The sequence below is a fragment of the Asparagus officinalis genome, chromosome 6 (genome assembly GCF_001876935.1).
Source record: "Asparagus officinalis chromosome 6, Aspof.V1, whole genome shotgun sequence".
NCBI classification, from domain to species: domain Eukaryota; kingdom Viridiplantae; phylum Streptophyta; class Magnoliopsida; order Asparagales; family Asparagaceae; genus Asparagus; species Asparagus officinalis.
Window position 1 is genome coordinate 64758977 of NC_033799.1, and position 25634 is coordinate 64784610.

At 39.0% G+C, this 25634-nt stretch overlaps 2 protein-coding genes across 2 annotated transcripts; one reads left to right on the forward strand and one right to left on the reverse strand.

Annotated features, from left to right (window-relative positions):
• On the reverse strand, nucleotides 11844-13259 carry LOC109845475 (mitotic spindle checkpoint protein BUBR1-like). The gene is made up of 3 exons (XM_020414720.1): nucleotides 13049-13259; nucleotides 12287-12452; nucleotides 11844-12198 (listed from the first exon to the last, which is right to left on the reverse strand). The coding sequence occupies exons 1-3, from the start codon at nucleotides 13207-13209 to the stop codon at nucleotides 12076-12078; spliced, it is 450 nt and encodes a 149-aa protein (XP_020270309.1). The 5' UTR covers nucleotides 13210-13259; the 3' UTR covers nucleotides 11844-12075.
• Nucleotides 23250-23606, forward strand: LOC109846254 (cyclin-P3-1-like). Its single transcript, XM_020415478.1, has one exon. The coding sequence runs from the start codon at nucleotides 23250-23252 to the stop codon at nucleotides 23604-23606; it is 357 nt and encodes a 118-aa protein (XP_020271067.1).

A 25634-nucleotide genomic window follows, 5' to 3' on the forward strand; every position in this document is an offset into this window, starting at 1 on the left:
GGCTGGGGTTTGGTTACGGGTATATGTATATATATATACTATAAGTTAGGGTTAGGGTTAGGGATAAAACAATTAAAATAAAATAATTACGGTATTTTAAAAATTAAACTAATTTTAGAATAATTATCTACAAATAAAAGTATACATGTTGTGCTATTACAACAGTTGATACGAAATAGTCAAAAAATACGCATATTCTACAATTAAATGAGAATAATTAATAAATAAAATATATTTATTTATTTTTAAAATCAAATAATTATGGGATAATTATATGCACAGTAAAACGTACTAGTTGTGCTAATACGACAGCTGATATGCAATAATTGAAATAATATAATAATTTTTACAAATAATACGTAATTAATAATTCAACATAATACACGAAATAATATGTAATAGTAATAATAATACAACGTATTATTTAAAATAATACGTAATAGTACCGATTACACAACAGATTAATTTTAGAAATTTTTACCGCTCAAAATAAATTTATAGATATTAAAATCATTTATATAAACATAAAATTTGGATTTTAAATCATAGAAAATTACAAAAAAATTTAACAAAAATACAAATACTCTTCTAAAAATAATATTTAAATATTTAAAAATAATAAAAAAACTATTTTAACTAGTATTAATATTTGCGGTCATTAAAAACGCCCCAGGGTTCACACAAGGCTGTAGTCCTAGGTATAACCTGGATTGTCAAACCTGTCATACACCCACACAGTGCATTAACACGTTTCACCAATCACAGTAATATCCTCTAGTGGAATCAATAAGAAGTGAATGTACAAAACACACAAAATAAGGAAGTAAAAATAATAAACATGATATAAAAGGAGAGATCTCATAAATAAAAGAATCATGTCTCAACTGAAGTATATCTGATGTCTGAAAATATGTATCAACATGAATCAACTAAATCTCATACTAAGGCACTCTGCCTTTATAAAATGAATACAACTCTAATGTCTGAACAATGAACGTAACTATACAGTGGAACTTTAGCTACTAACACAAGTAAAAAATGAGGTATTCTAGACGGAAAATTCCGTCTAGGATACCCAGAATTCCGTCTAGGATGTGTATTCTAGACGAAATTCCATCTAGGATACGCGTCTAGAAAGTTTCCGTCTAGGTGTTTACGGAAAAAGTTGCTGTATTCATTGCTGCATTCATTACAACTTCAATCGTTACAATGAAATAAAAAGATAGCCTTTTTATAAGACCGGTACACAATGAAAACAAAATAAATACAACTCTTTTCAAACAAACGCAAGATCTGTTTGTCATCTCTTGCTTGCGTGGGTCTTTTGCCTGTGACGGGGATGTTGATATCTGTGGACCACCGGGGCACTCAGATCTGGTCCGGATAAATCGGACAGAGTTTCGTTGATCCGCGTGAGATCTAGAAACTTTCTGATCCGGATAAATCGGACAGAGCTTCGTCTATCCGCGGAGGGATATAGAAGCAGAGCTTCGTCGATCCGCGTGAGATCTAGAAGCTATAAGCGTATACCTCGGCTAAAGCGAGGTAATAGCTCTTCTTAGTATCAACGCTAAGGCCAATACTAAGGATCTGACGGGCGATGAAGGCTGATGTAGACCACTCCTCCTCTCGTTGAAGCACACGGGCACTCTTCACTGCAGCAGGGCTTCGCCAAGGCTCTCCAAAAATCCCTCCCAAATCAAGGCACCAAGGGGGGCTATTTATAGGCTTTAGGAGGGGGCTAGGGGACCACAAAAGTGAGGACACCCCTTGGGGTGTCTCGGAATTTCCGAGACACCCCTGGGGTGTCTCGGAAATTCCGAGACACCCTAGGGTGTCTCTCTCGGACTTTTCCGAGACACCCCTGGGGTGTCTCGGTTTTTCCGAGACACCCCTGGGGTGTCTCGGAATTTCTGAGACACCCCTGGGGGTGTTTCGGAACCCCGAGACGTCCGTAGGTGTAATTGATCGTTTCCCCGTAGATTCTTCGTACGAACTCGGATTTGAGTGATTCCGGATGCGTTGGATGCGTGACGAAGAGTTCGATCCGCTCTGATGGTTGGATTGTCTTTAGAGTGGTCGAGGCACGGAGGGCGTTGTCCTTTTTGTGAACAGTGTCGGGCTTCCCGATTGGTCCGGGTCTTCGTGATTCTGAAGTCCTATCCGCTCATGTAGCTCGTCGATTCACTTTAGTCGTTCGTCGACGTCGATTAGGCTCATGTGGATTGGATGGTGACGTTCATCGTCGTTTGTTAACACTGAACCGTTTGTGGAGACCTATAGGCAATTTTCGATGCCTACAGATACCCCCTCCAAAGTGTTCCTGACTCGTTTCTTTTATAGAAGAGGCTGGAATACTTTGGATGTGATTGGTCTAGCCTTCAGTCGGCATCAGGACCTGTAGTTAGCTTCAACTCTTGGCTCCTTCGATTTTCGGTCTATTCGATGCTTTGACGAATATCCGAAGTTCTTCCAGCGCTGCGTTTATCGCTTGGCCGTCGTCGGAGTCTCGAGTTTGCAGCTGATGAATTGAGTTTGGCTCGTGTCATTGAGTTGACTTTGAATTACCTCTACCACATTGTGCTGGCTTAGGGTTTCGGATCCCCGTGTGTTGGCTTTTTGCCGCAACGCGTTGATCGACGTTGACCTAGGGTTACGCGTTGACCGGCGTCCACCCTAGGGTTTCGAATTGTCGAACGTTGACTTTGGTTGCAACGCGTTGACTGGCGTTGACCTAGGGTTACACGTTGACCGGCGTTGACCCTTAGGGTTTCGAATCGTCGAACGTTGACTTTGGTTGCAACGCGTTGACTGGCGTTGACCTAGGGTTACGCGTTGACCGGCGTTGACCCTAGGGTTTACGGATCGCCATTAACACAGTTTATACTCGTACGTTTGCTGGAGTATACACAGCCCTAGGGTTTGAATCGTCGAACGTTGACTTTTGTTGCAACGCGTTGCTTGGCGTTGACCTAGGGTTACGCGTTGACCGGCGTTGACCCTAGGGTTTACGGATCGCCATTAACACAGTTTATACTCGTACGTTTGCTGGAGTATACACAGTTTAAGCTCTTAAGGTATTGGAGCATCGCGGTCCCGAATGTTGGGGTTGCAGGACCAACTGTTAAAGTTGATTCATCTGCATGTGTGGATTTTGTCCTGAATTTGTTGGGTGCTCGAGTCACGAGACCAACTAGGGGAGTTGATGCGTCAATGACTCGCAGTTATAGAATTTTTGGCAAATCCTCAGCCATCAATGGGTTTGACAGGCCTTTACCGACTACCGTTTGAGTCGGGCTAGCATGCGGATTATTTAAGTCCGTTCCGCATGTGACGTCGTGCTAAGAGAGTTAACGCTCTTAGTGCTACGATATTGAATACGTAGACTTCGTCTTTCTCACGGGAATAGACTACCCGGCGACGCGTGTTAGGCGTTGACTTTAGGATTTTTGGCTAATCCCCAGCCTTCAACGGATTTGATTAGCCTTTACCGACTACCGTTTGAGTCGGGCTAGTATGCGGTTTGTTTAATCCCGCTTTCATGTGACGTCAAGCTAAAAGAGTTAACCCTTTTAGTGCTACGATATTGAATACGTAGACTTCGTCTTTCTCACGGGAATAGACTACCCGGCAACGCGTGTTAGGCGCTGACTTATCCTTACTTAGGATTCAGGATAAAATTCCCCGTGCGTGTGAGGCACGGATTATGGTGTTATTAATAACAACCTGCCACAATGTTGAATATGTGGTCTTTTGTCCTTTTTACGGTCAAAGACTAACCGGCCATGTGTGTTAGACATAGGCTTTGGGATTTTTGGCAAACCCCCAGCCATCAACGGGTTTGATGTGCCTTTACCGATTACCGTTTGAATCGGGCTAGCATGTGAATTATTAAAACCCGTTTCACATGTAACGTTGTGCTAAGAGAATTGCTTCTCTTAGACTTAATGCTATGATTTTGAATACATAGACTTCGTCTTTCTCACGGGAATAGACTACCCGGCAACGCGTGTTAGGCGCTGACTTATCCTTACTTAGGATTCAGGATAAAAATCCCCAGACTCGGATTCTGGTGTCTTCTTCAATCGGTAAAGACCTACCCGGCAACGCGTGTTAGGCGTTGACTTATCCCTACTCAGGCTTCGGGATAAAATTCCCCGTGCATCGAGTGCCCGGATTTGACAATCGTGTCTTTTCTAAAAGCAAAGACAGATTGAGAATCGGGAGAGGAACCACCCTAGGGTTTCGAATCGTCGAACGTTGACTTTTGTTGCAACGCGTTGCTTGGCGTTGACCTAGGGTTACGCGTTGACCGGCGTCCACCCTAGGGTTTCGGATCGTCGAACGTTGACTTTCGTTTGCAACGCGTTGCTTGGCGTTGACCTAGGGCTACGCGTTGACCGGCGTCCACCCTAGGGTTTCGAATCGTCGAACGTTGACTTTTGTTGCAACGCGTTGCTTGGCGTTGACCTAGGGTTACGCGTTGACCGGCGTTGTCCCTAGGGTTTACAAATCGCCATTAACACAGTTTATACTCGTACGTTTGCTGGAGTATACACAGTTTAAGCTCTTAAGGTATTGGAGCATCGCGGTCCCGAATGTTGGGGTTGCAGGACCAACTGTTAAAGTTGATTCATCTGCATGTGTGGATTTTGTCCCGAATTTGTTGGGTGCTCGAGTCACGAGACCAACTAGGGGAGTTGATGCGTCAATGACTCGCAGTTATAGAATTTTTGGCAAATCCTCAGCCATCAACGGATTTGATTAGCCTTTACCGACTACCGTTTGAGTCGGGCTAGCATGCGGATTGTTTAAGTCCGTTCCGCATGTGACGTTGTGCTAAGAGAGTTAACGCTCTTAGTGCTACGATATTGAATACGTAGACTTCGTCTTTCTCACGGGAATAGACTACCCGGCGACGCGTGTTAGGCGTTGACTTTAGGATTTTTGGCTAATCCCCAGCCTTCAACGGATTTGATTAGCCTTTACCGACTACCGTTTGAGTCGGGCTAGCATGCGGATTGTTTAAGTCCGCTCCTATGTGACGTTTAAGCTAAAAGAGTTAACCCTTTTAGTGCTACGATATTGAATACGTAGACTTCGTCTTTCTCACGGGAATAGACTACCCGGCAACGCGTGTTAGGCGCTGACTTATCCTTACTTAGGATTCAGGATAAAATTCCCCGTGCGTGTGAGGCACGGATTATGGTGTTATTAATAACAACCTGCCACAATGTTGAATATGTGGTCTTTTGTCCTTTTTACGGTCAAAGACTAACCGGCCATGTGTGTTAGACATAGGCTTTGGGATTTTTGGCAAACCCCCAGCCATCAACGGGTTTGATGTGCCTTTACCGATTACCGTTTGAATCGGGCTAGCATGTGAATTATTAAAACCCGTTTCACATGTAACGTTGTGCTAAGAGAATTGCTTCTCTTAGACTTAATGCTATGATTTTGAATACATAGACTTCGTCTTTCTCACGGGAATAGACTACCCGGCAACGCGTGTTAGGCGTTGACTTCATCCCTGTCTTTTCTGAAAGCAAAGACAGAGGAAAAGTTGCTATGATTTTGAATACATAGACTTCGTCTTTCTCACGGGAATAGACTACCCGGCAACGCGTGTTAGGCGTTGACTTATCCCTACTCAGGCTTCGGGATAAAATTCCCCGTGCATCGAGTGCCCGGATTTGACAATCGTGTCTTTTCTAAAAGCAAAGACAGATTGAGAAACGGGAGAGGAAGAATTTTATATTCTATCTCCCGGTGCTGAAGAGGAAGAATTTTATATTCTATCTTCGGCCGGAAAGGGAACTTGAGGTGGGATCCCCCACCCCCAGAATCCGGAATGATGAACTGGGAGTGGGTTCTCCACTCCGAGCATCGGAAAGGTCCGAGGAGAGGAAGAATTTTATATTCTATCTCCCGGTGCTGAAGAGGAAGAATTTTATATTCTATCTACAGCTGGAAAGGAAACTCGAGGTGGGATCTCCACCCCCAGAATCCGGAAGGATGAAACTAAGAGTGGGATCTCCACTCCGAGAATCGTAACAATTCGGATAACCCTAACTGTCGGAAGGTTTGATTACCCGATTTGGAAGTGGACCTCTCGTTCATTGGGGGAATCGAGAGGAGATTTTGGCTGTGGCCCTAACTGTATGAATGTTTGACCAAGCAGGAGTTTGAGACGACCTAACTGTCGGAAAGTTTGATCGCTCGATTTGAAGGTGGACCTCTCGTTCATTGGAGGAATCGAGAGGGGATTTTGGCTTTGGCCTTAACTTTTATAGGTTTGACCAGAAAGCAAAGAGAGTGGAATACGGGTAGCAACGAAAGTGCCAACCCATATTACCACTCAAAGGGGGACTTTAATGTTAGGCGTTTAGGACCTAGCACGGCTAGGCGTTTAGGACCTAGCACGTTAAGTCTGAGAAATGCCAATGACTGGCAAATGAAAATGTTGGTGGATCCACTGTCGTTTAATTTGATCAGCGGATGGTTTGGTGAGAAAAGATTAACCTGTCAGAGGATTGGATCTCATCTCACAAAAATAACTCATAAGAGTTAGAGAATGAGAAGAGACATTCTGACCTTCTGAGTTCGAACGTGAATTTCTTATTCACCAATTCCACAATGATTGGGTTATCCCTAAGAATACCCATGTGGTATTCTTTCGGGAACTTCCCGATGCATTGGATTATCCACCCCCAGTTTCTCTCTTGGAACTGGGTTTGACTTCGTTATCTGGCCGGGTTATCCTTAAGAATATTAGTGTAATACCCTCCAGGAACTTCCCGTCAATGGTAGGGAATAGTTTAGACTCATATACCTATTGGAGTATCAAGGAGCAGTTTAACCTCTTATACTGGTCGGAGGATCAAGAAGCAGTTTATACTCTTATACTTATCGGAGTGTGAGAAACAGTTTATACTCTTGTACTCTTTGGAGTATGGAGAAGCAGTTTATACTCTTATACTTGTCGGAGTAATGAGAAACAGTTTATACTCGTATACTCTTTGGAGTTGTAAGAAGCAGTTTATACTCTTATACTTATCGGAGTGTTGCCGTTTTCAATTGGCTTACCCTAGCGTTAGAGTATCGAGAAACAGTTTATACTCTTGTACTCTTTGGAGTATTGAGGAACAGTTTATACTCTTGTACTCTTTGGAGTAATGCCGTTTTCAATTGGCTTACCCTAGCGTTATAACGCCGGCTTCAACCAAGGTCTGGATGCTATTCTTGAGAGCAAAGCATTCCTTGGTGGGGTGGAGGATCCTTCTGTGGTACTCACAGTACGTTGGGTCCGCAGAATCGCCATCTTCCTCCTGATTCGTAATGGGCGGGAGCTTGATTTTGTTGTTTTCGAGAAGGGTCTCGAAAATAGCTGGAACGTCTTCGTCTTTGAACGAGTACTCGTTTTGGAGCTCCTCGTCTGAATTCTCCTGTTGTTCCCAGGACTGCTGTTGCGACGTTTGATTATCGTCAATTGACCATGTTGATAGTCACTTCTAGGGGTTCATCATCTCGAGCAATCGATCCTCTTTGGTGGGAACGCCTTGATTTGGGCTTTGTCGTTCCATCGGAGATTCCCTCGGATATCGAGACCCTCTGTGGAGCGGTCTTGGGGCAGCTACAGGCTGATAATACTGCCCTGATAATTTTGGTACACGGACAGTGAGAATCCGCTTCCCGGGTGTTTCTCTTTTGAGATTCATCCGCACCCCCAGCCCGATAGTACAACTCATCGACGTTGCGGTCGGAGTAACCTATCGGCTGCTCACAGGGGTTCTCAGGTATAACGCGTTCGTCTGTCCGACGCGTCTTCTTCTGAGTAAACATTGCCTTGTTGGCCTCTGCAAGAGTCGCACGTTTGGAATCACTCTTTTGTGAGGGTGAAATCTTAACGGGCTCTTGGTCTTTTGCATGCACCGCCGAGCTGGTCGTTGCAAAGATCGATTTGTTAGGAGATCGTGTACGACCCCCAGTCTGGATGTTGGATCGAGGCTCCTTCAACGATCCCCAGCTTTCCTTGACAAGCGCTTTTCCTCGATTCTCGGGTAGAGCATCGATACGGTTGTTCAGAGGATTCCTAGACTTGGGGAAATCCGCGCTGCGGTGGGGCTTTTCCAGAGGTTCGGGATCTGAAATTGATGAAGGTTGGAGAGCAATATTACCTGCTTTTACCTTAGGCGTTGATTCGGCCTTTGGCATCCAAACTCGTTCGGACCTCGGCGATCTCTTAACGGCCTCTCCCTTTAGCATTTCTCGTGCTTTTTGGACCAGGGCTCGGGGCACGCAAGGCGCAGCGCTTCTGGATTCGCTCCTCAATAGTAGAACGGGTTCTTTTGACATGAACCCATTTGTTTGTTTCTGCTTCGGAGGAGGGGCTGGTTGTTTGCCGTGGTTGCTCCTGGCGTTGCCTGGATTTTAGATCTACGCTATAGCGGATCCCATCCATTGGCTCCAAAGCCTCGGCCAGCTGTCGAGCAAGACGTTGACGCTGTCATTGTCGTGCTCTCTTTGATAATGCCGGAGCGTCTTCAGAAGTCATCTCCTCGGCGGAAGAGGAATCCGGATCTGCGATCTCAACCACGTTGGATGACACGGGGACGTCGCGTGGTGTAGGTGCAGAGGCGGCAACGGGGTCTTGGATTTTTGAACTGAAGGACCTGCAAACATTTATAAAAGAGGTTACCTTTCTGTACCCGTTTGGAGAGGCGGATCTGGAGGAGGAGGAAGAGAGGCCTTCTTTGAAGTTGTTGATCTCGAGCTCGTGTTCTTCATTCGCCCCGATCTTGAGTGCTGGTTGCGTCACGACGGCGTCGGTTGCGATGCCGTTGGCTCCCACTGTGGTCGCCAGCTTGTTTGCGGAAAAAGTTGCTGTATTCATTGCTGCATTCATTACAACTTCAATCGTTACAATGAAATAAAAAGATAGCCTTTTTATAAGACCGGTACACAATGAAAACAAAATAGATACAACTCTTTTCAAACAAACGCAAGATCTGTTTGTCATCTCTTGCTTGCGTGGGTCTTTTGCCTGTGACGGGGATGTTGATATCCGTGGACCACCGGGGCACTCAGATCTGGTCCGGATAAATCGGACAGAGTTGGGTGTCTCGGCCTGGCCGAGACACCCCAAGGGTGTCTTGGTTTTGCCAAGACACCCCTCGGGTGTTTCGAGCTTGCCGAGACTCCGTTTAGGTGTTTTGTTGGTTCCCCTGTATATTCTTCGTCCGGATTCGGATTTGAGTGATTCCGGGTGCGTTGGATGCGCGACGAAGAGTTTGACCCGTTCTGGTGATTGGATTATCTGTAGAGTGGTCGAGGCATGAAGGGCGTTGTCCTTTTTGTGAACAGTGCCGGGCTTCCCGATTGGTCCGGGTCTTCGTGATTCCGAAGTCCTATCCGCTCATGTAGCTCGTCGATTCACTTTAGTCGTTCGTCGACGTCGATTAGGCTCATGTGGATTGGATGGTGACGTTCATCGTCGTTTGTTAACACTGAACCGGTTGTGGAGAACTATAGGCAATTTTCGATGCCTACACTAGGATGTAATATTCTAGATGAAAATTCCGTCTAGAATACATCTTAAATGAATTATTCTAGACGGATTTCAAAACCGTCTAGGATAATCCTAGACGGAACATCCAAGACGGAATTTCCGTGTAGGATACCCATCCTAGATGGAAATTTCCGTCTAGGATATTTTGGATATCCTAGACGGAATTTTGAGCATCCTAGACGGAATTTCCGTCTAGGATGCTATGCTACAGTTTTTTTTTTTTTTTTTTTCAGAATCTACTTTGAGTGCATGTACACAATAATGACAATAATGAATTATATTCATATCCAACATAATCTAATTATATTCTAATATCAAATCCAATTATATTCAAATAATACATTCACCAAAATACTAGAGAGATACATAAATTGTTTACTAACTTTTACCATACAAAGCTAATAGGAGCTGACAATATCCCCTTTAGTAATTAAATGCACCATCAGATAACGCATTGCACATGTGTGCACTATGAAGAAACTCCAGATGAGCATATTCAATGTCAATGGCATCAATATGGACCTTTTTTCCAAGGTGGGTTGGATAAATTTGTTCAACTTACAAATGCTTGCAAAGGCAACCCTTTCTTAGCATCTTCATATGCCACTACTCGCAACTCTTCATAACTGACATCGCCAACAATGTCACAAGGCCGACTGAAAATTGAGATGAATGCATTGATCAGATAAAGATTGTTTATCACTGTTAGCATTTCCATAAGAGGAAAACAAAAGAAAAGGAGGGATTGGACAAGAAGGCATCTAATTATTTTTTTCGAATGAAAAGTGAAATTGATCAAAAAATTATATGAGACAATGAGCTTCTGACTTATCCAACACAAATTGATCACCATTAAGGCATTAACTAATAAGTAAAATCTTTTCACTTACTTTTGTTTTTATTTGTAATATTAAGTTGCTCCTTTTGTTTTCATTTGTTTTCGTTGTATGTTATGTTATGATACAGTGTTGGATTTGTTCAAGTGTTTGGATTGCTTATTTGTTAACATTATGAAACCATATAAACCTTAGCCTTCTAAATTTTGAAACAAGTGAGTGAATTTTGGGCTTTTTTTTCCTTGTTCAAACCCCGCAAAATTACAACCCCTACATTGAATTATATTTATGCGTTTATCGGATGAAGAAAACAAAGCGCTAAGCAGCAAAATGCTTTGCTTGTTAATTGTAAGAAGTTAAGGAAAATGCTATTTTTCTTTTACTGGGAGTCTTCTCATCCTAACGCAGGTGGGAGGCTATAATATTTCTATAAAAAAAGATAGAGAAGTGATAATTCCTAATTATCAATTCTATTAATCCCTCGTCATAATCTAGGGATACTTTTCACTCAAACATATCCCTGCTTCTTCCTGGTAAAATTTCATTTTTGAATCTATCTATCTGCAGTTATCCAAGACACTTCAAATAATATGAGAGAATGTATAAAGGCATGCAAGTCGTCATTCTTTGCCTACTTGCATAGCAGTAATGTACCAAGGCAATTGAGAATGTATAAAGGCATGCAAGTCGTCATTCTTTGCCTACTTGCATAGCAGTAATGTACCAAGGCAATTACATTTGTTATCCAAACTTTGCAGTAATGTACCAAGGCAATTACATTTGTTATCCAAACTTTAAAAATTATGGTTGCATTTGCAATAGTCGAGATTGAAACAAAGCATTAAAACAAGAAACCGAGTTCGTTAATGTAGCATAACAACAATAATAATCATGCACCTTATTAAGTTGCAACATATATTCATACAAGCTTTGGAGATCAAAGCTCATAGACAAGAACAAGAATACATATATTCATTCAAATAAAAATACAATGCAAATACAATAGTAATTAGTGAACACTGCATTAGTGAAGACAAAAGGAATGATTACTGAGGAAAATTATGCAATGGATTCTCTCTCAACAATTCTGTTTCCCTGCTCAAACAAGTACAAGGCAGATTGATCATTGGAAAGATCGAACTTAGAACGAGATATTAATAAAGGATTGTCATTTGTTAATCCTTACTTCTTAAGGTTTTTGCTATTTGTTTTTCTGAGCTGTAATGTAGAAGGCTTGGGGCTTTTGGTGATCTCCACTGGTTGTTCACCTCTGCAATTTTTTTGTGAAAAGTTTAGGAGGTAAAACATGAATATGGAATGCAAGCGTCGTACAAGATTTACAAGTACCCAGTTCTTTTACAAAAATAAAACATCATTGTTAAGTCACAACTTGAGAAATAGCTAAATGAATTCCAATTTAATGATTCAATTTTCCAAAACACATACAAAAAGCTTTTATCTAACGATCTTTTCCATATAATTAATATGTATAGGTATAGCATGGTTCCTATTACTTTTCATCTCTACATTGTGCATAAACCTTAACTGGATCAATAAATATACACAATTATAAATGTAATACCTCATTTTATTTGCTCTAGGTTTATAATCATGCATCCTACATGCTCTCGATTCTTATTTACAGAATTAAAAAAAATACATATAGTCATGTCAATAAACACAAATATGAACATTGTAGGGTAACATATACTCTGCAGATTCCTTATCAACAAACACCTCAATGCGCATGCTTGAAGGTGTTGGGACCACTCGAGTGCCCGTTTTATATGGAACCTGATCAAAATAATGACAGATGCAATATTTGTAACCTATAGCATGGTGCATAAGTGTAACTTGAATAAAATTCCAGACAAAGCAGAACCTTATATGATGACCAAACGGTAGGGGCTGAGGTGTTTTCTTTGTTTCTATCTGCTCGGGATCCAAGTGTGCGCCAACTACTGTCATTGCTCTTCTGATTTTCAGGCTGACACCTTGATGCAGCGTTTTCATCATTATAAATAGAAAGTGGCTTATTGATAGCAGTCCTGCAGATAAATTAAGTGCATTAAGTATCACTAGTTTTGTGCAAGCAACATATTCTGAGCTTGCAAGAAAAATTCTAAAGTTGTTCGAGTATTAGTAGACCTGAATAATTAGAGTACTCCTATGAAGAAAATATGAAATCTATCAACCATGGTTCAAATCTTGTTTCACTGTTTCAGATATACATAAAAGAATGAATAGTGGTAAAAACCTACTTGCAAAATTAAAGAATATAAATAAAAGAAGAGCTCGCCATAACTCCAAGAAGGCTATTTGGCAAGTCGATTATTCCATTTATGCTCATAAAACAAAGAAGCACCACCATACAGAATTTCTTATGATTAATTGTTAAATTGAAAGAAAAGTAAGGGAGAAGACGATACAATACCCCACCTTCCAAGGATACAAAATCCTGAAAACAATAGCAACCAATTTGATAGGTTTTAGTATTGCTCGGATAGCTCAATGCAAATGGCATCAATTATTTTAATTGCACATCAAATTAAGAACAAAATTTACTATAAAACAAATAAATTTAAAGATTGAAACTTTACAGTGAGAAACAAGTGAATTAGAGAATGTGGTTTAGGGAACAAACTGGCTGCAAGTCCTCCCTGAGCCAGAGATTAACCCCGAGCCTCTCCGACAGCTTGCTGTTGATGAAGATAAGGACGAGGCGGCGACGGCGGCGGAGAGAGAGGATTTCGCACCGGCGGGAACCCACACGTGAGGGGAGGGGAGGATGGCCATGGGCTTCATCGATGATCGATTGCTCGACCTGCTTCCAGTCGGCGAGGATGAGGGAGGAGAGGCGGTCCATTGCTCGACTTGCTTCCAGTCGGCGAGGATGAGGGAGGAGAGGCGGTCGAGGCGGCAGAGGGCGGGGGAGAGGGAGATGGTCATGAGGCCGGAGCGAGCGAGGATAGGGTTCGTGGACTCACCACGGAGGGAGATGTCGGCGACCAAAGAAATTGGGGGAGATGGGAGATTTGAGAGAGACAAAGAAAAATATCTATTTTGAGAAGGATTTGAGAGAGATGGAGGATAGAGAGGGATTTGAGCATGGAACGAAATAAATTGGGGGGAACGAAATAAATTTATGGGAATGATTAGATTAAATTTCCGTCTAAGAAGTTTCCGTCTAGGAAGTTTCCCATAGGGACATTTCCTTCTATAATGATTATCCAAGACGGATTATTTTAGACGAAAATTTTTCCGTCTAGAATGTGTTATCCTAGACGGAAAAATTACCTTCTAGAATAATCCGTCTAGTATGTTATGTTTTTTACTAGTGTAAGACTGTGCAACAATGACTATGCTAGAACTACATCATCTTGCAGCTCTCCGAAACTCTGAGCTGCCTCAAAGAGACAATTTAAACAAGAAGAATAACAACAAGAGCGTTAGAGCACTACTGCAAGATTATCTCCATCCGCCCCCCCAGGGGAAGGGCTACTAGATGAAGTGGAGGTTCTACCTATTAAACATAGTCTATCTAGATCATTTACCATGTATCTAGATGGAATTCATATTTAGAAATCTACAACACGAGACGTAGTACGTCAAACGAAATAATCCAAACAAGGAAACCCTCATATATATACCATATATCTCAAATTGTAGATAACTAAATATTAATACCGAACTGAGAATAAAACATCTAAAGGAAATCAACAATTAAAAACCCACAACACGAGAATGGTACGTCGAGCAAAATAATCCAAACAAGGAAACCCTTATGTATATACCATATGTCTCAAATTATGAATCCCTAAATAACAATTCCAACTCTATGAATGAAAACAACATTCAAAAGAAAATACTCTAAATCTCAACTATATAAAACAAATGTCACAACTCTTAAACATCGAACTACAATAGTACAAGATCGAGAAACTCTCTCGAAAATAAAAACAATGTATCACAAACTTGCACATGCCATAATAGGAAAATGGCGGTCGACCGCATCTTGGCGTCATTTGATTGCGATAGGTTTCAGGGGTTGCTCAGACTCCTGCCTGGCACGTGGATGACCTCCGCTTAGGCGCGGTCGACCGAACCCAGTTTTTCTAGATTATGCAGGTTTCAGCACTGTTTGTGTTCGTGTCGTGTTTTTGTGATTTGAACCTGTTTAAATTACTAAAACATACATCAAACTTAGTAAAATTCAAATCATCATCTCTGGGAATCATATAACATATTTAACATGATTATTTGCAACAAGAAACATGCTTAAACCCTTAAACTTGCATGAAACATAAATACAACGATTAAGAATTATCAAATTTCCTGAATTACACATAAATCATCAACATGAAATATTAAAACATGATAAAACATAAACATGAATAGAAGAAAAAATTGTTTTAACATGTTCATCTTACTTAGATTTCACAAACCTAGGGTTTAAGCATAAATAACTTACATTAAAACTCAACTAGTTTGTAAATTTAGGGTTTAAACATGATTAGAGCATGATTAACAAGATAAAAACTAAAATAATTTCAACCCTAGTGATCATAATCATGTTACTAACATATACAACAAGAAAATAAAATAGATCTAACATTGGTTTAAGATTTAACATCAAAAATCTCATCTTTTTCACATTGGGTTAAGCTTAAACATGTAAAACATTGATTTAAACATCTTAAATCATTTATTAACTAAGGGTGCAGGTTTAGGTGAAGTTGATCTTGCCTTAATCTCATGTACAAGCCTCGAAATAAATAGCAAGCAATCCAAATGTGCAAACAACTCGTTCTCTCTTGCCACACGTCGATGATCTCACCCTCGTGTTGGTATTTTGCTTCACAAAACCCTCAAAATTCATAAGAAAAGATCTAGGATTTTTGAGGGGAGAGGGTAGCTGTTAGGGTTCATAGATCTATCTACCCTTTAAAAGAGCAAGTTCTTGAAAAACTTTCTCCTTCCCAAATTAACCTTCAACCATTTTGAAAAACTTTCTCCTTCCCAAATTAACCTTCAACCATTTTAAATATACCCAATTTCTCCCTTATAAGCGTTACAAAAATTTCCTCATCAGCATCGACCTTCAACCATTTTAAATATACCCAATTTCTCCCTTATAAGCGTTACAAAAATTTCCTCATCAGCATCGAAAATTTCCCACGTCCGATACACCTTCCTCTCCGCCGAAGCCGAAGAGTTCATCGGTTAGCCTTCTCGTCGTCCCACGATCTTCCAGTCGAAATTTGCAAAGATGAGTATTATTGCCCTAATCATCAATGCGACGCCTCCGCATTCATCTCCATAGTTTTCAGAATTTGGGCATTCAGGAAGGTATTTCTTCTTCGTCTTCAATCCTCATTTAGTTCTTCAGTCCTCTCATTTTAGTTCTTCAGTCCTCTCATTTCCTTCTAATTTTGCCCTAATTCTCGATTTCCTACAGTTTCAAGCGACAAGAATTTAAAAATTCGAACAACAGCTGTATCGACATTAGAAAGTAAGTTGAGTTGAGTTGATTTCTTTTATTTTTCAGGTTTTGATTTTGGTTGTGATTTCTTTCCTAAATTAGGTATATCAATTCTGTTTTGATCAATCTAATATCAAAGAGTGCACAGGCAAAGCAAAGAGAGATGACATTTAATAAATTTTTTTTATCTTTACTTGTTAGGTAGTACTTGTGGATCCACTTAAATCTGTAAGTGAAGATCGAGATTTCTATGAACTTGAATTCACTCAAGAGACTGTCAATTCCATCCAATTCTAGGAGTTTCTCAGAGAGGGAACAATTTCTATTAACTAATCTAGCTTGAGTTGAACTTTTTATACATGCAAACAAAGAATAATAGATTGAATCAAATAAGTTAATTGGAAGTCACGAAATAGCATAAATTAGGGTTTTAATTCCAGCAGTTTCCAACATAATAATTCCTGAGAACAACTGCATTTTAGTTACAAGTACTACGGAACTTCAAATATTGTAACAGACCACTCTATATGCTCTCTTTGTATAGAATCTTCATTGTCTAGAATAGACAGACATGTTCTGATTAACTTTACTTTCTGCCATGCCATTGTAGATGCTCCCTTTTCATACAATACCCGTTCAAATCTGAATATAATTGATAAGATAAGAGGTTTCTTTTGAAATGCGAGTAGGGAAATAGCTTACTATGCACGCAAAATTAATTAGGAGAATGTGTGTATGTCTAAAAGACAGAGCTTACTATACACGCTTAATTAATTAGGAGAATATGTGTATGCCTAAAAGACGGACTGAGGGTGATTAGTTTAAGAGACATGGATCTTGCATTATTATAAGCATGGCAAAGGAAATTTTTTTTACCAAACAAGATTTATTGTGGTGTTAACTTTTCAGACATCAGTACTTCAATGGGAAATTTTTCCAGGATTACTCAATTGTTTCTTTGAATCCATCTTTTTAAAAAGGGATTCTGAGGCATAAAAAGCCCTTTCTATTTAGTAATCATGTCAAGCAATGCGGGCCAAGTCTTTAGTTAGACAAAGGTGTTCAGAAAGGCAACAATATGCTATATTTTCACAGCTTTTTCAATCAGCTGCCAACAAATTTGCTTCTAAGTTCTAATACAAACTATGGGAAATGATCAGGATATGTGGATTTAGAGATTATATTTTAGAAGAAATATTATAAATTTCTGGTTAATGATTTTGTAAATTGTTGCATATAATAAGTGATTTTAGCGCCGGACAAAGGTGTGATATGATGATGGTTATGCAGTAACTCGGTTTCCTCATTTAGACTTTTTACTCTTCTCCGTTTTCTATTTGGTAAATTACACTCAAGTGCAAGTTCTTATACACATTACAGCTAGAAGAAGACTGAATGTGAACATATCTTGAATGGTGAAGGATTAGTACAAGGTGTCACATGTGTTCTTTGCCAGGCAGGACAGTATTCCCATGTTCATCTTTCCTTGAAGGGCAGATTTATTTTCTCAATTTGAGCTCCTGTTCTGCGCGATTTGGAAATAGAGACCTTATTTGGGGATTTGTCAACTTTAATGGACTTTCTGGACACTGTAATATTCCTGCAAATGTTGGAATGGAGTTGAATATACAGCCATGTGTATAGCCCTACAAATTTGGAATGAGCATATTAAAGAGTTTGTATAACAAGTTTGGGATTATTCTAAACAGTTTTGGATTCTGTTAATGCCTTTATTGCATTTTGGCTAGAAAATCCATCACCTAAAAACAGTCAGAGAAGTTTCTAATAGTTGCCCACAGGGTGCTGCTGAAAAAGAGCGCTGGAGGCAGCTAGAAGCAATGAGGAAGTTACCAGTTCAGTGGGTTGCGATGGTTCTTCGCAGATGGCAGAACAAGAAATCAGATCGAGGTTGTGATATTGGAGTAAGATGCCAGTGGTGCTGATGTTCATCTTGGTTGCACACTTTACTAATGCTTTAATGTATTGTCTCACAAGTTATTGAACCTGCAACCTTACAATGTCCCAATTTACCATTCAAAGACTTCATGTTTAGTCTATTTATTCACAATGTTTAGTCTAGATACCTATTTGTCTATTTGCTGGTTCATTTTTTGAGCTGCTTCTATGTTAAATCATCAGCCTTGGAATCATCTTCTATTTTAGTTACTACCTTGCCCATCTTTACATGTGATCACTATAAATGACACTATTTTGAATGGGATTTTATGCTGATCTAACAAATAAAGCAATATAATAGCTTGATTCTTATTTTTTATAGTACTTGGTACTTATTTATTAGTATATAATATATATACAAGATTTGTTGATCCTGTTTCATTTACCCCTCTCACGCAATGGCCTGTGTTTAACCATTTTCCTTAATTTTCTTATTGAAATTAAGTTTCTGTCAAGGTGCCCGACGCTTGAAAAGCATTTGGATTTGCAGCTGCAGCTGATTACTTCGTCGGCCAGACAGTCTGCAGTCAGTAGACCGCCAAGGTTTATGTTCTTCCTTAGCTCTATGCTTTGAATCTCTATGTTGTGAGCTAATTATTTATAGTGATTTCAATGACATTTTCATTTACTTTGGAATGTTTGTATTATAATCATACCTATCTGTATTACTTATAGTTAACATCTGTAGGCTTATGTTAAGTTATTGGAGCTGATGTGTGTGTTTGTGATATATATATATATAAGCATGTTTTGATTGAATGGGGACACACAATAGTTTTCTTATTGCATTTGATATTTTTTATTTTAATAATACGACGGTTAATTATTCATTGAAGAGGCGGGATGCATTAGGACATGTACTTGGTTTTAAACATACAAGTGTGAGGTTATTGATGTGGTTCTCCATACGATTACTGACAACATACTTTTGGAACATCCAGGAACGCTCACCATATTAGTTGTTCAAGAAGCACCATCAAAGTGTAATTTCCACACTTGCTGATGAGAGGTGGTGTTGACTTCATGGATTTCATCTGGCAAGTCTTCGTACAATTCGACTTCATCCTTTACGAGGTAAACCGCTAGAAGATCACATATTGGTTGCCCTTTGATCGACTTCTGTTGTTTGAAGTGAAGGTCGTATCATGACAGAAGCAAGGCCCATCTCGCCAATCACCAATTCATAGAGTCTGGTTACATCATAAATACTCGAACGGGATTGACATTGGAAACAACATAAACCCTTTGTCTAACCAAATAGTGTCTCATCTTGTGAATTGTGAATACCAGGGAAAGACATTCCTTCTCAATCATCGGATATCGAGATTCAGCGCCTACCAATGTCCTGCTCAAATAATAAACCACATGTTCATGACCGTTGTCATCGTCTTATGCTAGTAGAGCACTTAACGAGTGATTTGTTACCTTGACATAAATCAAGAACGGTTTTCCTGACTTTGATGCGACAAGAACAAGAGGATTTGACAAGTATGCCTTGATGTCTTAGAATGTTTTCTATCAAGCATCGTCACAGACAAATGACACATCTGTTATGATGGACAACTCTACTAGAAGTGAGGTAAGTTTGTTCTGTTTCACAAAATGATCGATAACTTGTACAACATTACAAGACCATTGCATCACATTTCTTATAAATTATTTATTTCATTGAAAAATAGGTAAGTTTATATGTTTTAATTGAACTGTACTAATTAGCTTGCCCTTTGTGGAGATGTTGCATTTCAGTTGTACTAACTACTGTTGGCTGTTTTTCTTGTTAGGCTTTAAACTTTGCATTCAAGGATTACTTTGAATTTTGCTTATCTGAAAATTTTCATCGTATCATGGGTGTTTTGTTAAGATCCTTTCAGAGAACCGGGACATTAAAAGCTTTTTATACATTTACAGGAATTTCCATGATAACTATACATTAAAAGCTTAGAAGTTGAATTAACCACAAAATTGAAAGTCTTTCTAAAGTTAGTGTTCTTCCTTTAGATTGAACCGTTGAAAGTCTTTGAAGTTGTCACGAAACAAAAGCACACTATGTGGTTGCATGCATGCATGATGTTTATATTGGAATGGGTGCATGATAATTTTTTTGTTCTATGAGTCCTCTTTTGCTGATGCTTGGCCTCGAAAAAGTTGCTGATATTTAGCCCAAAAACTTGCCCAATTATTGCGGAGATACTCGGGTCATTGTCATCTACATCAAAGGAGTTGTTTTAGGCACTTTGAGTAAATATCATTCTGAAATGTCAGATTAATGTCAAAAACATTAAGGTAAGTTTATAAGCTTATGAAAGGGGGAACATTTAAAATATTTGATGCTGACCTTAAAGCACCCATGTATATTTTAATCTAGTTGTATCATGAGAATCCATCCATGAAAGACATTCTCTCAAATCCACATGTGTTATCGATGATAACATCCATGATAGGAAGAGGAAAGTCATCTTTTGGGCAGGCGGAGTTAAGATCTCTGAAGTCGACGCAGATTCTAATTTCTCTATTCTTTTTAAGAACTAGTATAATGTTCGCCACCCAATCTGGATGTTGCTCTTCTCTGATGAAGCCTAAGTCAATCAGCTTTTTGACTTTAGTTTTAATCACCTCCATAATTTACGGACGAAACCATCTTTGGTGTTGCTTAACAGGTTTGGCATCCGGCTTGATGTTGAGGTAGTGCATGGCCACATTTGGATCGAGTCCTAGCATAGGTTTTGATGTGATATTATCAGATGCAGATAGCGTGTTTCATTCCATTAAGGTGATAAACCTGCAAACTACCCTTGTAAATTCTCTTACTTTTTTTACTAGCTTTCCTTTTGATGAGTTGAATATAAAGGTGTAGTCCCACAAGATCAAGTGCAAACCAAACAAAAGGAGTTGGAGATATGCTCTCATTAGCATTTTGTTTTGTAAATGTTTAAGGATATTTTTTCCATAAATTTTGCATGTGGGCTGTCGGTTTATTTGAAAATGTTGTACTACTGTACGCTGAGGTATTTCGAAGGTAAAATTAATGAACATTTTTTGATTGCCCAGATTGCCTCACAATGTCTCCATGGAGCTATAATTCCTTATTTATGGATTATCATTAAAAACCTTTTCCAATGTTTTTCTTATGGGGTATTAATGTTTCTTTGTCAATAGATAACTAATGCAAATCCATTTTACTAAAGAACCATTGATGAAGGATTTAACATTGTAGTTTCAGTAAAGCTACTTCTCACGATTCTTCTTTATATTGTACCTGTGAGATGTTAAAATTTGTTTTTCTTTTAACAGTTTTGGAAGGTGATTGCATGTGATATATGTGAGATTGCTAAGAATTCAGTTTACCCCTGCCAACAACATTCGTCGGAGGATGAAGAGATATAGCCTAGACCCCTCTTATGCTCATAATAATTGTCTGGCCTTCCCTTTGGTACATAGGACGGCCAGGGTGGAACTCGGGTACCTCGATCAAAGCAGAGGTCTTCTCCAAGTGTGAGATTGTATCCCCACTTCTTCATATAATTGTGTACTTGTGGGCTATATCTGAGGAAATGTTGACCAGGTCCTTCATCATCAGCACTGATCTCCAAGAAGGGATTTGGTGGCAGACATGACTCCCTTTTACTGAAGACTATCTCTTTCCCACCCCCTTGCCTTGGCAGAAAGAACAAGAGTTGTCCCAAAGAAATCTTGGACACACTTCTTTTACTGAAGTATTCTTGCAAATGTTTATGCCTTAAAATATTACAGATTTCATTTTGTCCTAGGATTTAACTATAGTTTCTACCAAGCCAGGTCCATACTGCCTTTGATTTATTGTGCAGAATAACAAGTTTTTTCCCCATGATTGTGCTTAGGCATTTGAGGAAGCTGTTTAAGGTGGATCCCGCAAATTTTATGATGACCATTTGTGGGAATGATGCCTTGAAAGAGCTTTCATCTCCAGGAAAGAATGGGAGCTTCTTCCAATTGACAAAGTATGATCGGTTCAAGATAAATAAGGTGAAGAAATCTGAAGTAAAGGTTGATTAGCTTAGCTCTTTCAGCCTAAAATCTTTTATTTTGTCTTTCCTTTATGGTGAACGTTGACTCTCTGATTGATAGAAATGCTCATGAAAGAATTTCAATGCATTAGTTTGTTTCAGAGCATTACTTGTGGAAGTCATATATTAACAAACAAATAGTTGAAATTCTGAGTAACGAGAAATTCATTCTAACCGAAGCAAAGTTTTCAGAGTGAGGTAAATACAAACTGTCACATTTTAAGCTCCAGGCTTTTTCTAATTGAACAAAACATATTTTGTCAACATCACCTAAAATTTTGTCATGTGATTTGCTAGGCTGAAACTTACGGTTTTTCTTTTGGATATTAGTTCTGACAAGCCATTTATTGGATGACCTGGATTTTTCTTCCTCCTGTTCTGCAGGGACAACATGTGGTAGTCTTGAAAATCCAAAACTCACTTATACTGAAGATGTTAAGGTACGTTCAGGCAGCAATAAGATTTCTCTGTTAAGTGTTTCCGTTGGTCTTCCTGTAAGTTTGCTTTACCTACTTTTTCTTGTAGAAAAGCTGATAACAACCATAAACAAATTAAACTTTTGATTTAATTGAAGAATGTTGGGGAGCATTTTGAGACATGTAATGCTGGAGTGCTTGGTCCAGTTACACTGAATGGTCTTAATGAGGGACGAAGAGACCTTACATGGCAAAAATGGAGCTATCAAGTTAGCTGTCTTCAAATTAGTACTGTGAATGAAAATAAAGATTGCAGGTTCAGTGATTTTTATGTTTGTTTGCAGATTGGTTTGAAAGGGGAAGAATTGAAACTTCATTCTCTTACCGGAAGTTCGAGCGTTGAGTGGGGTCAAGCATCTCAAGACCAACCTATCACATGGTACAAGGTTAGGACCATTTACTTTCAGATATTGTTATTGATCGATGATTAAGTGAAAAATTTTCAATTTACGTTGAGAAAAAAAGAGCATATATAAGCAGAAAATAATATCGAACTCCAGTTAATTCCTCTCTGCTTTATTTATTGAAAACTTGCCCTGCGACTTTTTTGCATCTTCATCAAATGTGTCCAACTTACTTTATCTAATTATATTATACATGAATGCTTCAGGATGTAGTGTCAAATTTCTTTATCGACTCTGCCAAATCAACTTGAAACACTTTAAATTCTAGATTATATAATTGACATATTCGACATGTTTTAAATGTTACATCATGTTTGTGAATAAACCATATTTGGATGTTTCGAAGCCCTGAATCTGATCATTGCATCTGTTCAAATTTGAAGCCTAACTCTCAAAACATTTGGTTTTTTTATTTTGTAAATATTTGGATGAATTTACATAACATTTCAGTAATTTATTATTTCAGGACATCTTTTGTCTATATATGAGGTCTCTGGCAGTTGAAACCGAGTCAAAAGACCAATGGAACTATAGATTTTTAGGGATTAGTGAATCAGGGAAAGGAGATTATGAATTTCCACAAGTTCTATCACTATTATTCTCAGTTCTCAAGAAGACAATTCAAAAGAATGAGAGTTTGCCGGATTCTACAACGAGGAAAGCTAATGACACCATTGACCATGGTCTCAGATCACAGGAACTTAGCATACAAAGTTACACTAAGCGCATATTCAAGTACTCAAATTGTAGCCATTCATGCTTTATCCTTGCACATGTATACATTGACAGATACCTCGTGCAACCAGGTGTCCATCTTTCTTGCCTCAATGTTCATCGGTAGCTAATGACAAGTGTGGTCATTGCAGCAAAATTCATTGATGATGCGTAAGTATTGCATGCGTTCTTCTTTCCAAATGTTTTGACTTTGGATTTAGTTCTAAAAAAAAGCTCATAGTTCTTTGGGAGTCTTCTGTTAAGTTTGTTACATTTGTTTATGTCATAGAATATATCATGTTTCAATTTCTTTTTTATTTAAAAAAAATCCTCTTTCGTGCTTGCTACAGTACACATTTTTGTTAGGAATATAAGCTGTTTAGACAATAACGAAAATCAGTTTAAGTAATTTAATAATTAACATATATAAGAAATATATCAAATGAAAAATAAATAGAGTTAGAAATACGGCTTGATGATCAAAGCGTGCAAAACACTGTCCCAAGAAACTAATTGCCCCCTCTCGTATAGGGCTACGCGGCAATAGATCTCGGAGATACGACGACCCTCGGTCAGGCGACCTCCTTCTCGTCGGCACGAGCTTCAAGAAGGTTTTACGAATCCTTCGTGACTTTCAGGGAACCAACAAATCGTAACAGCAAGTAAGTGTAAGAGGAAGAACAGAGAAGAAGAAGAAGAACTTGTTGTATTTCGTTGTGTCTTTTGCCCTCGCACCTTGCAGTTTATATAGAGAAAAGAAAACCGTTATTTAGCTAGCCATTTAACACGTTCTTAATGCTAATAAACATTACCGTTTAATACGTTATAAATGTTAATTATGTTGTAAACATTAAGCAATAATTTAGCTAGCCGTTTATTAATTATTATCATATTAAACACGTTTTAATTGCTTAGCTCGTTTGATTAACACGTTTTAATTGTTCCAATTAGCAAAAAATAAAAGTTTAAAATGTAGCAGATCAAGAGCCCCTCAATCCGGAGCTGCATTCGTGTCCGTAGGTCGTGTGCGCGCGCCACCCGACCCTGATCCCGGCCCGGCCGGCACGCGCGTGTGTGGTGTGGAGTATAACCTTTATTTTCTTCTAGACATAGGAGAGAAAGGAAAGGCTTATAAAGAACCTAGCTTCCCATCTCTTTTCCAATGTGGGACTAAACTTTTCCTCTTTTCCTCTACAAACCCAAGTTTTAAGTTACAACTCAAACAAATTTTATCTATTTTCAAACCAAATGCTTCTATGCCACTCATTTATTGTGTTTCATTAACAAAATCATTTGTTCATTGACCTAATATAGATAAACTGTGTTTATAATATCTTCATTTTATTAACTATTGCCAAAAAATGTTTTCCAGATTAGCAATTACTAAATTTCGTACTTGAAAACTTTCATTTATGTGGTAAAAAAGGGAGAACAAGTGGTTGCTTAACAGAGCTTTCTCGTCACCATGCATCAGGACAAGCCGAAAATGCATGCAGCTTACTAAAAACTCAAGTAGCAAATGATTCAAAAGAAGCTTTGATAAGTCAATAGTTCTATATGTCATTGCTATTAGCCAGTGATAAGTCAGCTTCAGTGGACCTATGCTACATCTGAATTTCATTCTTATAAGATGGTTGATTGAAACTCAATGGTGTATATCAAATAAAATTCTTTAATAAAATTATTCATTGTTTTTTATTGTTAAGGACGCAAACAATCTATTTAATCCTTTTTAATTTTTAAATTCTATCCATATGTTTGATACATGGTTTAATGTAAATAAATCTTAATAAAATGAATCAATAATAAAATAATAAATAAAATAATTTACCACGTGCATTGCACGTGTAATCCAACTAGTATAATAAAAAAGAGGAAGTTTTTAAAAACATAGGTATTTATGAGGCAAACCCGAAATAACCCATGTAGGTGTAAATTTTGATCTCCCGAAACAGGGATTTCGTTTGTGTTGATGAGAATAGCTTATTACAAACTAATGAATCAAGATTACAATAGAAGCGGAGGGAATGCCCTCCTTGTTTAACGTGGGGACTTTGGTAACGATAATACGCCTTGCTCGGTTCTCGCACCGAGTCTGCTTCCCTTGGACAATTCGACCGAGGTTGCTGGCGAGCTTCAGTATGTAGTAGGAGCT

Excerpts from the sequence above, each read along its gene's own strand:
- LOC109845475 (XM_020414720.1), bottom strand. The coding sequence starts at position 13,209 with ATGAAGCCCATGGCCATCCTCCCCTCCCCTCACGTGTGGGTTCCCGCC. Across the intron at positions 12,453-13,048 it reads TCAGGGAGGACTTGCAGCCA|GACTGCTATCAATAAGCCAC; the intron begins GTTTGTTCCCTA and ends ATTTATCTGCAG. Across the intron at positions 12,199-12,286 it reads CCGTTTGGTCATCATATAAG|GTTCCATATAAAACGGGCAC; the intron begins GTTCTGCTTTGT and ends TATTTTGATCAG.
- LOC109846254 (XM_020415478.1), top strand. The coding sequence starts at position 23,250 with ATGAGGTCTCTGGCAGTTGAAACCGAGTCAAAAGACCAATGGAACTAT.